Source organism: Euprymna scolopes, chromosome 39, assembly GCF_053919585.1.
Source record: "Euprymna scolopes isolate OS-2025 chromosome 39, ASM5391958v1, whole genome shotgun sequence".
NCBI classification, from domain to species: Eukaryota; Metazoa; Mollusca; class Cephalopoda; order Sepiida; family Sepiolidae; genus Euprymna; species Euprymna scolopes.
Window position 1 is genome coordinate 61,329,933 of NC_136520.1, and position 13,707 is coordinate 61,343,639.

At 32.5% G+C, this 13,707-nt stretch overlaps 1 protein-coding gene across 2 annotated transcripts in view; it reads left to right on the forward strand.

Annotated features, from left to right (window-relative positions):
* The window catches only part of LOC145263805 (ATP-dependent translocase ABCB1-like), a 218,656-nt gene that overhangs the window by 180,444 nt on the left and 24,505 nt on the right, over positions 1-13,707 (forward strand). For both annotated transcript variants that reach the window (XM_080120869.1, XM_080120870.1), the window contains exons 23-25: positions 702-858; positions 8,249-8,446; positions 10,072-10,269. In XM_080120869.1, the coding sequence (XP_079976995.1) occupies positions 702-858; positions 8,249-8,446; positions 10,072-10,269 (553 nt within the window). The remainder of the gene's footprint in view (positions 1-701; positions 859-8,248; positions 8,447-10,071; positions 10,270-13,707) is intronic.

The window sequence follows — 13,707 nt, forward strand, 5'->3', positions numbered from 1 at the left end:
GATGTCGAGTCTATCTATAAACGAAATCGAATTTTAACTCGAAATGATTCATCATTTAGTAATTGTTATTAATAATAATAATAGATGATTAATAATAATAATATTTATAATAATAATAATAATAATAATAATAATAATATTAATAATAATAATAATAATATTAATAATAATAATAATATTAATAATAATAATAATATTAATAATAATAATAGATGATTAATAATAATAATAATAATAATAATATTAATAGTAATAATATTAATAATAATAATAATAATATTAATAATAATATTAATAATAATAATAATAATAATAATAATAATAATATTTATAATAATAATAATAATAATAATATTAATAATATTAATAATAATAATAATATTAATAATAATAATAATAATATTAATAATAATAATAATAATAATATTAATAATATTTATAATAATAATATTAATAATAATAATAATAATAATAATAATAATAATATTAATAATATTTATAATATTAATAATAATAATAATAATAATATTAATAATAAAAATAATAATAATATTAATAAACAATAAAACAAAAACAATCTAATGCTTGCATTGAATTGTTTTTATGTTATTTTCTGGCCGCGATTTTTAAACATTACCACATCTTTATACATTGCGGCGCTTTGTCTTGACTTGTCATAAAAAAAAATCATCTTTCTTCAGAGTTCTTGGAACTGTTGTGATTGGTTCGATAATGGCCGGTAGAGTGTTCTGGAATACCCACTCTTGTAGAAAAGGAAGAATTGCCGCGAAGAGACTACTTCCGCTGATTGAACAAGTTCCAAAAGATTCTGCGACAGAGGAAGAAAACGAACCTTTGGTATGTGACCTTCATATATTTCTTTTTATGGAAATCGCCACAGGCAAGGCATGAAACCACTTGATCTAAAAATATTACTTCGAGGTCAAAAGCTGATAATAATAAATATTAGATGGAATAGATACTGACTTAGAAAACAGCAATTCTTCCCTCTTTGTCAGAAACAGCGACCCCGGAATGTGAGGACTAAAGGACAAAATAAAAGAAACGAGAGTTTTTGTTGGTATAATAAGCGTTTGTACCCGCTCTTAGAGCAATGTTGATGCAGTACCTGGGTATGTCAGTTTCCATCTTTAACTAGCTTCCACTGCTTTATAACTAGTGCAAAGGAAAATAGTTGTGAAAATTTATTTATTTTTTTTTTTTTAATTACAAAATTTTGCTTTCGGTTTCGCTTCTGGTTGATGGCACTCGGGTTATTTTATTTTATTTTTTATTTTTTATTTTTTAACCGTATTTTACGGTCCGGCAACGCCGTCTTTAAATAAAAAAGTATAACACGTATCCAGTCGATAATAATATTCTTTTTAGACTTACGTAAGATTCGAACTCTGATAATGATATAGTTAAAAAAAAAACAAAAAAAAACTACTCCTTTAATAATGTGTACTCTGCCTATTCCTTCCTTTCAATCATTCACATGTTTCTGTTTTTGTAAGAACAAATTCCGAAAAACAATAACTGTATACTAAATACTAATTGAACAACATTTTCCCCCAATAAGTTGATGTTTTAGATATCCATTCCAAATGTCAAAAGATGGAACCAGTTCTCACTCATAAAACTTCTCTTTCACGCAGCTTAAATTTATATTTAAATAAAGACGTTATCAGTTTATAAATACACTTATAATAATCAGAAATCCGTGAAACTGCAGTTAAGCGTTAATTATTCGTTTATATATGCTGTTGGAACGATGTACTTGGGTCTGTCAGATTTCAACTTTAACTAGCTTCTACCGTTTTATAACTAGTGCGAACGAAAAATATTTGTGACGTATATGGGTTTTACATACACATACATTTGTTAAAATTAGAAAGTATATATCCTTGAGGTATATATTTCACATATTATATTACGTATTGTAACAAATATTAAGCTCAATAAAGTTGAATTTTCAACTTCAGAGCACGTATGCCATTAGTTTTCATTCCAAATGTCAAAAGATGGAACCAATTCTCACTCATAAAGCTTCTCGCGCTTCACGCAGCTTAAATTTGTGTTTCAATAAAGACCTTATGAATTTATAAATGCATGAAACTGCAGTAAAGCGTTAACTAAGCGACACTTATTATTTAAACATATATTATTCGTTTATATATGCTGTTGGAGCGATGTACCTGGGTATGTCAGATTCCAACTTTAACTAGCTTTTACCGTTTTATAACTAGTGCAAAGGAAAAAAGTTGTTAAAAAGTTCGCCGAGAAAAATATTCTACTTAGTACAATGTACGTATTTATGCACTGGAAAAAGTTATGTTATAGCGACTTCCTCTGCTAAAGGCACAAAGGCGGGTTATGGGGGAGGGGGGCAAACGTTCTGGATCTTTCCGTACGAGCCATTTGCTTTTTAGTGTTCGTTTGAATCGCGTCTCGATCTCATTATAATCTCATCAAAAGAAAAAAAAATAACATTTGTTTCTCCATTTCATCATTGTTTTGAAAAATTAATTTGCAGTTTATCTCCATCTGGACACTCACCTTTAATTTGACAACATTTTGTAGGTTTTCGAGTCTGCTGAAAACAAATATCACATTTAAAACTTTCGACAAAAAAAATAGTTTTCCTAATATTAAGACATCGTTTTCTTTTTTCAATGTATTACTTAATGGTTTTCGTTGGTCACCATTTTGTTTTGCTTCAGTTAAAGAAAAAAAAAACTTTCCGCGCATGCGCATTGTTTATCTTATCCTCTAAAGCTTAAAATCATGGCGACCATTGTAGGTCATAGTGTATTACATTGGTAAAACCGATGTCTTAATATCAGGGAAACTATCTGTCGGCGTCAGTTTTAAATGTGACTAGACTACCCGTGACCCGTTGGGCCAGTATGTTATATTAGGTATAGAATTCATGTATGAGCGTAACACTTGTGACGTAAAGAAAATAGTTTTTTTTTTTTTTTGACATAACAGAAACATTTCTATGAAAGTATATTAAAAAGAAAAAAAATATATAGATTTCTATGAGTCATTCTGTTTAGAGTAATAGTAGGGAAAATATATGTCAACCAGTAGTAGTAATAGTAGGTTAAGGAAGAGGAGGCGTAGTAGTAGTAGTAGTAGTAGTAGTAGTAGTAAGAGGAGGAAGAGGAGGCGTAGTAGTAGTTGTAAAGAGGAGAAGTAATAGTAGTAGCAAGAAGAGGAGGCAGAGTAGTAGTAGTGGTAGTAGGAGGAGGATATTGCACAAGCAAACAAGCAAACAACCAAGAACTACAAAGTTTTAGTATTATATATAGATATTCGTTTTCAGCAGACCGGAAAACCAATAAAGTCATCATTTTAAAGGTGAGTGCTCCATTAATTTATGTCTTTATGTTCGCAGGACTAATATTAAAAAAAAATAATTATAAAAACTGTTACGGTTTTTAACATCCTTCCCACCCCTTCGATTAACTTGAACCTGTCTAAGAATCTAAAGTCAAGATTGTATAAACCATCTATAAGTTCTATGCGCACTTTTATCGAATAAAACTTTTACTAAGGAAAGCATGACTAAGCTTCTTTCTTTTTAATTCACGACAATTTTATTCGCTAAAAGTCGAAAGGAGAAAAAAATGGAGGAAAATATTTATTACACCTTTTTTTGTTTACTCATGTTCACCTCTTACAAAGCATATCGCCACTTGGACGTAAGGGGCTACTATTTGGGGCCATGCTTAGGAAAGATTATCAAGATGTTTGTTTACATTACATTTAAACTTCTGCATATCAGTACAGTCAGGAAAGCAGGTAGCATGAACTGAATTCAAAAGTCTAGCTGTTTAATGCGGGAAAAACTACCAGGGTATACAACTTTCTGGCATTGAGAGATCTCAACAGTGAAGGGGTGTGATTTTGTTGCTAAGCAGGTTTGTCGGGGATATGTACGTCGAGGGAGGCACAAGTGCAACGAGTTCATAAGAGCACATTCCGTTAAAATACTTGTAAAACAGGCACAGAGATGCAATATTGCGGCGATGGGACAGGGGCTGGAGCTTAGGTGATAAAGTAGAAAGTACTTCTTTGAAACTCCTCGGCCTAACGTTTACAGGGAATATGAACTGGAATAGATACATTGAGAGCATTGCCAAGGCTGCTGCAAGGAAGGTTGGCTCCCTTTACCGTGCTAGAAAACTACTTACGCCTGCCAGTATCCTATACCTCTATAAGGCAACCATTCGCCCATGTATGGAGTACTGTTGTCACATCTGGGCTGGTGCATCTGCTGCTTGTCTCTCGCTCCTGGACAGGATTCAAAAAAGAGTCGCAAACCTGATAGGTCCTGAACTGTCATCTGGGCTTCAACCTCTGTCCCATCGACGAGATGTTGCATCCCTCTGCCTGTTCTACAAATACTTTAATGGTGAATGCTTTGACGAACTGCAAACACTTGTACCTCCCCGACGTAACTACCCCCGACAAACCCGACAAGCTACTAAGTCTCATCCCTTTACAGTGGAGATCCCTAGGTGCAAGAAAGCCTTTTACTCCAATAGTTTCTTCCCCAGAACTGCGGGTCTTTGGAACTCCCTTCCGGGATTCTGCTTTCCCAACTGCAATGATATGCAGAAGTTCAAGTGTAATGTTAACAAACATCTTTCTACTCTTCTCCCTTCATAATGACCCCGCTAATTAATTCCCTAATAGTAGCCCCCTGCTTCAAAGTGGCACTGTGCCTTGGTTGGGGTGAAAATTGAATAAAAAAAAAAAAAAAAAAAAAAACTATTAGATTGAATACTCCAATTGCTGTTTTTAAAATTTTTAAAGGTATTTATTTTGTTTACTCACGTTCAACTCTAATTGAACGTAAGGGTCTACTATTTGAGACCCTGCCTAGGAAAGATTAAGAAGATGTTGGTTTACATTACATTTAAATTTCTGCATATTCAGTACAGTCAGGGAAGCAGGTACAAGGAATGTAATTCAAAATTCTAGCTGTTCGATGTCTTATTTGCACATATAGAACGTAATCGTGAAATCATGTCATCGATCTAGAAATTACATATTCCAATTTAAGTTGAAGAGAATTCCTTGTCACATGAACATTAAGTATAGAATATCGATATCAATAAATCGATAAATCAATTGATGCTGAAAGTATGCAATCTCATTTTGACTGATTCCAAAACAAAGCTTATTCTTGGTTTTATTCCAACTTTGTAAAAAATGCATCAAAATATATAACAAAAATAATCAAATTATGTAACAAAAAAATCAAATAATATAATAAAAACAATTAACTTATATAACAAGAAATAAAAAAATTATATAACAAAAAATAATCAAATTCTATAAAAGAAAATCAAATTATATAATAAAAATAATCAAGTTATATAATAAAAATAAATTATATAATAAAAATAAATTATGTTATAAAAATTTATCAAAGTCTGTAACAAAAAATAATCAAATTATATATAAAAACCATACAAATTATATAATATAAATAATCAAATTATACAATAAATATAATCAAATTATAAAACAAAAAATAATCAAATTATATAATATAAATAATCAAATAATATAAAAAATCGAATAATATAACAAAATACTAATCAAATTGTACAACAAAAAATAATCAAATAATATAACAAAATATCAAATAATATAATAAATAATCAAATAATATAACAAAAAATAATAAAATGATATAACAGGACATAATAATCAAATTCTGTAAAAAAAAATCAAATTACATTATAGAAAATAAATTATATAATAAAAATAAATTATATTATAAAAATTAATCAAAGTCTGTAATAAAAAATAATCAAATTATATATAAAAACATTCAAATTATATAATATAAATAATCAAATTATACAATAAATATAATCAAATTATAAAACAAAAAATAATCAAATCATAATACCAAAATAATCAAATAATATAAAAAATCGAATAATATAACAAAAATAATCAAATTATATAACAAAAAATCAAATAATAGAACAAAAAAATAATAAAATTATATAACAAAAATAATCAAATTATATCACAAATAATAAAATTATATAATAAATAATCAAAGTATATAACAAAAAATCAAATAATATAACAAAAAATAATAAATTTATATAACAAAAATAATTAAATTATATAACAAATAATCAAATTATATAATAAAATAATCAAATAATATAATAAAAAATAAATTATATAATAAAATAATCAAATTATATAATAAAAATAAATTATATAATAAAATTATATAATAAAATAATCAAATTATATATAAAAACTAATCATATATAATTATATAACAAAAAGAATGGAATTAGATAACAAAATTAATCAAATTATGTAATAAAAATAATTAAATAACACAACAAAAATAATATAATTATATAAAAAATAATCGTATTTTATAATCAAAGTATATAACAAAACACTTATATAGCAAAAATAATTAGATTATATAGCACAAACAAAAATAATTAGATTATATAGCACAAACAAAAATAAATTTTACAACAAAAAACCAAGCATTATCAAAAAATAGGCTTCAACTCTGACAACTGAACCTGAACGTCCAGATCGAAATCGCATTTTTTGTTTTTTGTTTATACGGATATAGACGGATTAATGGATAAATTTTAAGACTATGAACTCGGTCAATCCTATCAATAATCTGTCTCCCAACGATATACAATCAATGATGATAAATCATTCTGCTACGTAAATGATTTTGAAGCCTTCAAACTGTCACTTTGACGCTTCTAACCATTGCTTTCATAGTTTAAAGGACGAAACATTACAAAATAAACAAACAATGTAAGTAGGATAGGTTGATCTCACATTAATAATTATTTTAAACCAACAGATGTGTTTCAAACTTCCGTTCTCAGAAATGTAGGAAATTATAATTACTGCTAGTTGGGGGATTCGAACCCAATCACAAGGTCATCCTTGACTCTGTAAGCTCGTATTTTGCCTTCAGTAATTAACACAAGAAAGAAGGAAAATTGGATTCGACGAATATAAAAAGTAAACCGTCAGATAGTATTTAACGAGCGACGTCGGAATATTTCGTTGTGTGTGTGTGTTTTTTACATGGAAGTCACCACTTATCAAGGCCCGGAAGCCACTCGGAGATAAGGGTTATTGTGTGTACAGTAATCCATGGGATAGTACCGTGGTAATCGTTAGTAATGGAGATTTGATAAAGTGTCTCACTTAAGGCGGCGGTTCATCAGGAATTTGTTTATGTTGGACTTGAAGACATCCAAGTTGTAGTCAGGTAGGAAACAGGCAGACGGAAGAGAGTTCCACTGGCGTACACTTCTAAGAAAGAAGCTTTGTTCATGGAATCTACCTTTTGGTTTTGGCACAGTTAAAGAGTGAGGAAAAATTTTGACAGTGGTTTCAGCTAGACGGGTGTTTATCGTGAAAGATTGGGAAGAGGAGACTAGGGATTGGAGTTCAGACGAGCACTTGCCATGGAAGTAACGATAAAACAAAGACAGGCTCGCAATGTCTCTTCTGTGGGAGAGAGGTTGCAGGGAAGAGAAAAGGGCATCCCCCACTAAGCTACGAAGTCTATTTTGTACTTTGTCAAGGCAGGATAGGCTGTTTTTAGCAGCTCCTGCCCACATGTGGCAGCAGTACTCCATCTTTTGAGTACTTGGCTTTTATAAAGATAGAGAATTGCATCAGCAGTGAGTTATCTTCTGGAGCGGTAGAAGGATCCTACCATTTTTCCAGCAACCTTGGCAACAGACTTGATGTACGTGTTCCATTTCAGGTCAGGAGTAAAGGTCAATCCCAGAAGCTTATCAAAACATGGAACCTCCCCTAGACGAGAGCCATCCAGTTCAGTGTGTTTGTGTGTGTTAGTGTGTGTAAGTGCGTGTGTGAGAGTGAGTGTGCGTATTTGTGTGAGTGTGTGTGTGCGTGTTCCTGTGTTTGTGTGTGTGTGTTTGTGTGTGTGAGTAAGTGTTTGCATGTATTTGTTTGTATATGTGTGTGTTTGTGTACGCTTTTTTGTTGTTTGTTTGTGTGTGTGTTTGTATGTTTGTTTGCGCTTGCTTGTCTGTGTGTGTGTGCTTTTGTATTTGTATGTGTGTGTTTGTTTGTATATGTGTGTGTGTTTATTTGTATGTGTGTGTTTATTTGTATGTGTGTGTGTGTGTGTGTGTGCGTGCTCATCACATGAAATGAGATACAATTTTCATCTTTATTCCAGGAACAATGCAAAGGATCCGTATCATTTGAAAACGTCACTTTCGCATACCCGACCAACCCGGATGCAATTATTTTGAAGAATTTATCCTTTTCAATTAATTCTGGTGAGACAGTGGCCATTGTTGGTGCTAATGACGTTGAGAAAAAAGCCATTGTCGAATTAACAGAACGATTCTACGTTCCAGGTTCAGGCGCCATTGTAAGTATATTTTCAACAGATCATATCCTCTTTGAAATCCTTAATCTTCAAGTATTTTAATTCCAAATTTCTTTCTGAAATATACTATATTTTAATATAGCCGCTTTTTTTTTTTTTACAAGAGTCACCACTTACGAAGACCTAAATGCCACTCGAGGATAAAGGGTTAATTTGTGCAATTTGGTAAATAAGACAGCAGCTTAATGATCGGTAGTTGTGGAAATTTGATAGAATTTTATTATTTAAGGCAGCGGCTCAACAAGTATTTGTTCACATTGGACTTGAAAACAACCATGTTTTAGCTCGGAAGCAGACCCGAGGTAAAGACTTCCACAAGAGGGGATTTCCAAGAAGTTCATGGAATTTATGTTTATTATTATTATTATTATTATTATTATTATTATTATTATTATTGTTATGAGTGTTAGTATTATTATTATTATTACTATTATTATTATTATTATTATTATTATTATTGTTATGAGTGTTAGTATTATTATTATTTTTATTATTATTATTATTATTATTATTATTGTTATTATTATCATTATTATTATTATTATTGTTATTATTATCATTATTATTATCATTATTATTATTATTATTATTAATTTCATTATTATTATTATTATTATTGTTATTATTATCATTATTATTATTATTATTGTTATTATTATCATTATTATTATTATTATTATTATCATCTGTATCTGATGCGTGGGGTATTTTTTACTTCTACTTTTATCCCACTCAGTAAAGCGCCCCTACCATTTCTCTTAATTCTTACAAGAAAACGAGGTTTTACCATTTGCAACAATTTAAAGCACGGCAACTGGCTCCTGCTGATCCTCTATTCGTGTGATATTTAAGCACGTCATTCGAACAACCTCGAGAACGAAACGCCATGAAATAACAACTATGAAGATGAGTATAACAGTCCGCAAATAAATAGATAAATATACAAATTACTAATATGAAAGGATTCAAGTAATAAAATAATTGTACCTATTTACAATGCCTCCCCGCGGGACAGGGTTAGACACCAGGGTCGTTTTTTTTTAACGTGGAGAAAAGGTACAAAAATAAAAATTGTCTCAGTCGTGAAGGATTTTCTCCTCCACTGAAAGAGAACGAGAAATGGAAGTGCCGCATCTGAAGAACAGATACTGCACTTTGAGGTATTTATTTGCTCCCCCACTGAGCAAATTAGGCACAAGGCCGATTTTTAAAGTGAGGAGTGAAGGGGAAATGGGGACCAACTCCCCGGGGAGTAGGGGAGCTGGATAGTGACAATTGGTATGAAGGGTTGGTATTTATTTGCTCCCCCACTGAGCAAATTAGGCACAAGGCCGATTTTTAAAGTGAGGAGTGAAGGGGAAATGGGGACCAACTCCCCGGGGAGTAGGGGAGCTGGATAGTGACAATTGGTATGAAGGGTTGTCCGTACATTGACCAAGGTCTTATATGTGGGGTTGCCCCCACATATGGTATTTGCTTGCAGTATCTGCCGGAACAGATACTACACTTTGATCTTGGCCAAAAGGCCAAGTAAAAAAAAAAAAAATGTTGTTGATTAAATGTCATAAAAAAGCTATTTTTAGGTTTGCTTTTTTTTCTTTTAACAGAATTTAGATAACGTCAACATCCAAAGTACAAAATTGAACTGGCTCCGTTCTCAGCTGTGCATCCTGAAACAGGAAGCCTTGTTTACTGATATCAGCATCACCGATAATATTATTTATGGAAGCACGGCGGGAATCAATGAAGTCATTGAAACGTGCAAACTGCTCAAGATTCACGATTTTTTTATTTCCTTACCAGCGGTAAGTTAATCGTTTTTGATTCACGTGTAACAGAGCGCATGGGGAAATATCAGCAGAGGTTTTAAGATAGCTGACTTGTGAGGATATTAGCAGCAGTAACCGAAAAAAAAAAACGCATATATAAATTAGGAAGTGTGCTCGAGCTGGCACGAAAAGAAAAGGGGGGGAAGATGGAGAGAAAAAAAAAGTGCGGCTTACAGTCGAAGACGATACACGGATGTCTACTGCCGGCGTGTAATAGAACAGAAGGAAAAATGGTAATTACGACTTGTGTTAAAAAGAATAAAATAAAAAAAACGCATATATAAATTAGGAAGTGTGCTCGAGCTGGCACGAAAAGAAAAGGGGGGGGGAGATGGAGAGAAAAAAAAAGTGCGGCTTACAGTCGAAGACGATACACGGATGTCTACTGCCGGCGTGTAATAGAACAGAAGGAAAAATGGTAATAAACGACTTGTGTTAAAAAGAATAAAATAAAAAAACGCATATATAAATTAGGAAGTGTGCTCGAGTGGGAACGACAAGAAAAAAAGGGGGGAAGACACATGATGGAGAGAGAGAAAAAAGTGCAGCTTACAGTCGAAGACGAGACACGGATGTCTACTGCCGGCGTGTAATAGAATAGAAGGAAAAGCGAGCGACAGGTGAGATGAACACGTGGCCTCGCAGTGGCAACGAGAGACTTGTACACTGGTGTCAAAACGGGGAGAAAGAAAAACGGTAATAAACGACTTGTGTTAAAAAGAATTAAAAAAAAAAAAAAAAAAGACGCAGCCAATTCGGATTTATTTATTTTTGTCTTTGTTCCTTTTCAACGGTGCCGGGTGGCGTTGGGGTTCGAGACGGGTTTGAACATATATCGAACACGGTTCGAGCGTAATGTTCATGTTAGTTCTTTAACTTGTGTTATATTTTCACGTGCCGACGCGTGTATGAAACGTTTTAAAGCCTGTCAGGAACCATGTTCTAGGTTGCTTTCTGATAAAAATCACTCGAACGCCGATGTTAATTCATGAAACTTTATTTGTTATTGGTGTGAATGTACGAGAGAAAGAGAGAGCGAGAGAGAGAGATAAAGAAAGAGAGAGAGACAAACAAACATACAGACAAACGGGTAAATACACGGATAGTTCGTTTCACTATGCCTATCTACATTGTGCATGCCCCCTCCTTCATCGGGGTCCCTGCCCTGGGCACGTCTTCTTTTCTTGAAGTGTCGCCAGAAAAGAGATACAAAACTGTCCGTTCGGAAGTCATATGGCTTCGTTGATTTCTGTTCTGGCGTCATCTGTGACCCCATAGGTGTGATTCCACCTTTTTATTAAGTTACTTAACTCCCACTCCCATTTAGAAATCGACTTGTTTTCAGTTCTAAACAAACCATAAGACAGTGAGCGGCCTATTTTTATTTATTTATTTTTATTTATTTATTTATTTATTTATTTATTTATTTTTTAGAAATAATCTTACTTTTATTTCTCTCAAACACTTAGACGTAAGGGGTTACTATGATTACAATTCAAATTTATAGGAGGAATTCTAAGTAGGGATTTGAGCAGTCAGGGGTTTGTTCATATTACATTTAAATTTCTGTTCGTTGGCACAGTGAAAGGAAACAGAAAGCAGAGAGAGAAATTCCAAAGGCAAGCGATCTGAAGAATAAAGTTATTAAAGTAGGACATTTGGGAATGTATATTGTGAAGAGGTGGAATTTTGCTGCTAATCGGCTTGATCTGAGGGTATTTCTGTTAACGGAGTACAAATGCAGTAAGTTCTTCAGAGCACATTCCATAGAAATATTTAAGAAACAAACGCAGGGAGGCAATATTAGGATAGAGGTTGGAGTTTGGTTGGCAGAGAGTACGAAACTTATGTTAGTTGTGCCGTTGGGTGGCTTTGCACTTTAGTACTTCATAAAACTGGACGCAAATAAATAAAAATCCGGGTCGGCATTTTTTCTTTTTCAACATAAACATTTATACTGTTACTCTCCCATCTTGACACCATCTAAAAAAGTCTCCTGTTCTGCTTCACTATACGCCGGCCGTAGATAGCCATTTCTTATACGTCCATTTTTTTTTTTTTTTCGACCGTATTCTTTTTTTCTCCTTTCATTTTACTAGTCCGTCTCGTTTGGAGCCGATTTTGTTTATCCTGAACCACGTGGTGTCCATCTTTTTTTCTTTTCCTTCAGAGGCAATCCCAAGCACATTTGCCAATTTGCATACGCGTTCAAGTGCTGCTCCTGCTGCTAATACAATCGCTTGCTATCTATCCTTCGACTGCTGCTGATATTTTCATACGCGCTCATATGCACTCTATTGCATAGTGACTCTTTTGGGGGCCCTGTCTAAGAGGAAGAACCTAGTGGTTGGTGTATCAGTCCAGATGTGGCAAAAATACTCCATTAGTGAGAGATTTATGCATAGATAGAGAGTATAGGGGAATTGTTGATGATGGTTGTAGCTAGTCAAGTGTTTTTTTTTTGATTTGGCGAGGGAGGACCATAGACAGGTTGGAGAGAAAAGCGAATTCCAACGAAGCGGGAGATGAAAGAGGGTAAGCAATCATAGCCATTTGCATTTTAACATTCGTGAGGGGAAGAGGATCACTTTGCGATTCAATTAATGAACATCTCCAAAATACAACCATGCTGCAATTATTTTTACATTTTCTGTTGTTAGTTTTAAATAAACTTCATACTGGAAGTCATATCGACGGTTGACTAAAAGATAAATCAATTACCACGTAGCATGTTTTAGTTTTACACACACACAGACACGGAGAGATCTGTCTGCTTTAGTTACATAATAAGAACAGAGACAGCGAGTACTTGTAAACACTCATTTATATAAAGGGGAGTAACTCTGTTACTGAACGGCTTATATCATAAAAAAAATGACACGTCATCACAAACCCATACACAGGGAGGTAACTCCTTACAAGGAACACAACTGTTGCAGTCTTCACAGTATTAAAACCCAACTAACAATATTTTGTTCAAGGTAGATAGAAACGTACTTACTTGTTAGGTTAAAAAAGATATTACACTAAAAAAATACGTAAGTTCATCACGTATTTTTGTTAAAAAAAAACAACTTTATCCATGACATCACCCGGCGGCCATTTTCGAAATTTAATGACGAAAAACATAACTTAAATTTTAATTCAAGCAAGGAAAGAGTCAATAAAGCCCCCCACCCACCCACCTGCCCGTGTTTATAATAGCTTTCTAAATTTACAAATGTCTAAATTTCTTTTTTTTTATCTGGATGAATTTGCGTAGATTTTGGTATACGGACATTTTTTTTATCTTAACGCTAACTACATGATATTTTTTTTTAAATGAAATTTTCATTCTTTTAGATGTTGGTGTAAGTCTGGAGAAGCAACTTATTTTTCATTATTAGTTAACATTTTCGTTTAGTCAAAAGTTTT